This window comes from Marmota flaviventris, chromosome 8 (genome assembly GCF_047511675.1).
Source record: "Marmota flaviventris isolate mMarFla1 chromosome 8, mMarFla1.hap1, whole genome shotgun sequence".
Classification (NCBI taxonomy): Eukaryota; Metazoa; Chordata; class Mammalia; order Rodentia; family Sciuridae; genus Marmota; species Marmota flaviventris.
This window is the reverse complement of record NC_092505.1, coordinates 123,700,112-123,702,229: the sequence shown is the minus strand read 5'-3', so window position 1 is coordinate 123,702,229 and position 2,118 is coordinate 123,700,112. Positions and strand designations below refer to the sequence as shown.

Sequence of the window (2,118 nt, the reverse complement as noted above, 5' to 3'; positions counted from 1 at the left end):
AGCAAGACATTAGCCAGCCGTCCGGCCTGGAGATGCCAGATGCCCGAAGCGCCGGGATGGAGAGCAGAGCAAACGCAGCCACATTCCACGCTGGGATGTGGTGCAAACATTAAAGCAGGCCGTGGAGCGAGGCTGCCCCGATTCCCCGCTTGGGCCCAACCCCTGCCCCGCCCAGTGGCCCCGCTGCACGCGGCTTCTGTACAGCTCCAAGAGGGTTTGCGGAGCAATCAAACACATTCGTCCCTTTCTCCGGTGGCGTGGGTCCTGTTACCGGTCCAGCCCAGCGCTTCTAACCAAGAATTGAACAGCAATCGCGCAGGGAATGCCCACTGAAAGCCCACCGACCTGTAAGAGAGGGCCAAGAGGTCTGCGCCGCCGACGCGGTTGCAACCCGGCCCTAGGCGTTCGCTCTCCGTGTTCAATTTTGCCATGGAGTGTCCGGCCCAGACGGTGGGGCTCCAGGAGACAAGGCCTACATGTAGAAAGCACGCGGAGAGGCGACCTCAGGCCTGGGGAGCACAAGAACATAGAGGGCGGGGAGGGGAGCGCAGGAAGAGAAGCGGAGGGGACAAAGAGGAGCGAGAGGAGCTGAGGGAAGCGAAGAGACCCAGAAGGGTCGTGGGCGCGCTGGCTCAAGAGTCGGCCTCAGAGGGTGCGCGGTCCGACACGCCACTGTAGCTATGATTAGGGCCGGCGTCGGGCGTCCTGGCATCCTCACATCGGTCCGCGCCGGCGTGCGGTGACTCTCAAAGATCCAGGCGCGAATGCAGCGCGCCAGTTTTGCTGTCGTGGTCCCAGTAAGAGCAATGCATCATGGCGAGCTCGGGCTGCCGGGCGCAGGCGAACTGCAGGCCGGGCGCACTAGTGGGCGCGGGTGCCGGGGGCGCGGCAGTGGCCGGGCTGGCGGGGCTGAGCTGGCCCGGGGGTGGCGCGGCAGCCCCGTGGTGCGGCGGAGCTGGCGGGGGTGCGGCGGCTGCATGCAGATGATGTGCGTGCGGGTGCGGATGGGGGTGCGGCGGCGGTGGGGGCGCGGCCGGTGGACCTCCCAGGCCGTTGTAGGAGTTCACTACGCCGGGCGGCAGCGCCATGCTCTGCACGCGTGAGTACGGCCCGTAGGAGGCTGCCGGGCCAGCTAGCCCCTTGACGACCGCGGCCGCGCCGGGACTGCCCGGGCCCGCTGCCGCCGCCGCTGCTGCCGCCGCCGCCGCTGCCGCCGCCATCTGGCAGGAGGCGTAGGGCATGGGTGAAGGCGGCTGTGGTAGCGGCCACGAGTTGTTGAGGAAACCGGACTGCAGGTACTTTGGGGGCGCCAGGTAGCCATAACCGTCGGCCCCTGCGCCCGCCACGCCGCAGCCACCAGCGGCGCCTCCGGCTCCGAAGAGCCCCTTGCCGGGCTGGAAGTGCGCCGGCGGCGGCCGGAAGGGCCGCTTCATGCGGCGGCGGCGCCGGTAGTTGCCCTTCTCGAACATGTCCTCGCAGGCCGGGTCCAGCGTCCAGTAGTTGCCCTTGCGCTCGCCGCCGCCCTCGCGCGGCACCTTGATGAAGCACTCGTTGAGGCTGAGGTTGTGGCGGATGCTATTCTGCCAGCCCTTCTTGTTCTTCTCGTAGAAGGGGAACTTGGCGATGATGTACTGGTAGATGCCAGACAGCGTGAGCCTCTTCTCGGCGCTCTCGCGGATCGCCATGGCGATGAGCGCCACGTACGAATACGGGGGCTTCTGCGCCGGGTCGGGCTTCTCGGGGGTTGTCCCGCCGCCACCCCCGCCGCCCTTGCCCGGGCTTGGCGGCGGCGCCTCCGGCTCCTTGACTGTGCGGCCGGTCTCCGGGGCCAGCAGGGTCCCCGCAGCGTTCTCGGGCTCGGGGTAGCTGGCCATCATGACAAAGCTGGAGCGCCGCGGCCCGGTCGCCACTGCTCTCCCCTCTCGACGCTGGCTCCGCGGAATCGGGGCGCACGAGTCTGCTCGCGGCCGAATCTCAAACTTCTGGAGGCTGAGGATGCCGCCCGCGTTCGCTCGCTGGAGGCCTCTGGCTGCTCTTGCTCTTCTTTCTCTTCCCCCAGGGAGCGGCCGGCGGGAGTGGAACTCAGCCTCTGGCCATGGGGAATCTGCCCAACAGAGG

The 2,118-nt window shown here is 68.3% G+C and overlaps 1 protein-coding gene across 1 annotated transcript; it reads right to left on the bottom strand.

The window, feature by feature from the left end:
- Window positions 1-746: 746 nt before the first annotated feature.
- Foxl2 (forkhead box L2) lies at window positions 747-1,877 on the bottom strand. Its single transcript, XM_027933544.3, has one exon. The coding sequence runs from the start codon at window positions 1,875-1,877 to the stop codon at window positions 747-749; it is 1,131 nt and encodes a 376-aa protein (XP_027789345.1).
- Window positions 1,878-2,118: the final 241 nt, after the last annotated feature.

What these genes read in the sequence shown, in the direction of transcription:
- Foxl2 (XM_027933544.3), bottom strand. Translation starts at nt 1,877, where the DNA reads ATGATGGCCAGCTACCCCGAGCCCGAGAACGCTGCGGGGACCCTGCTG.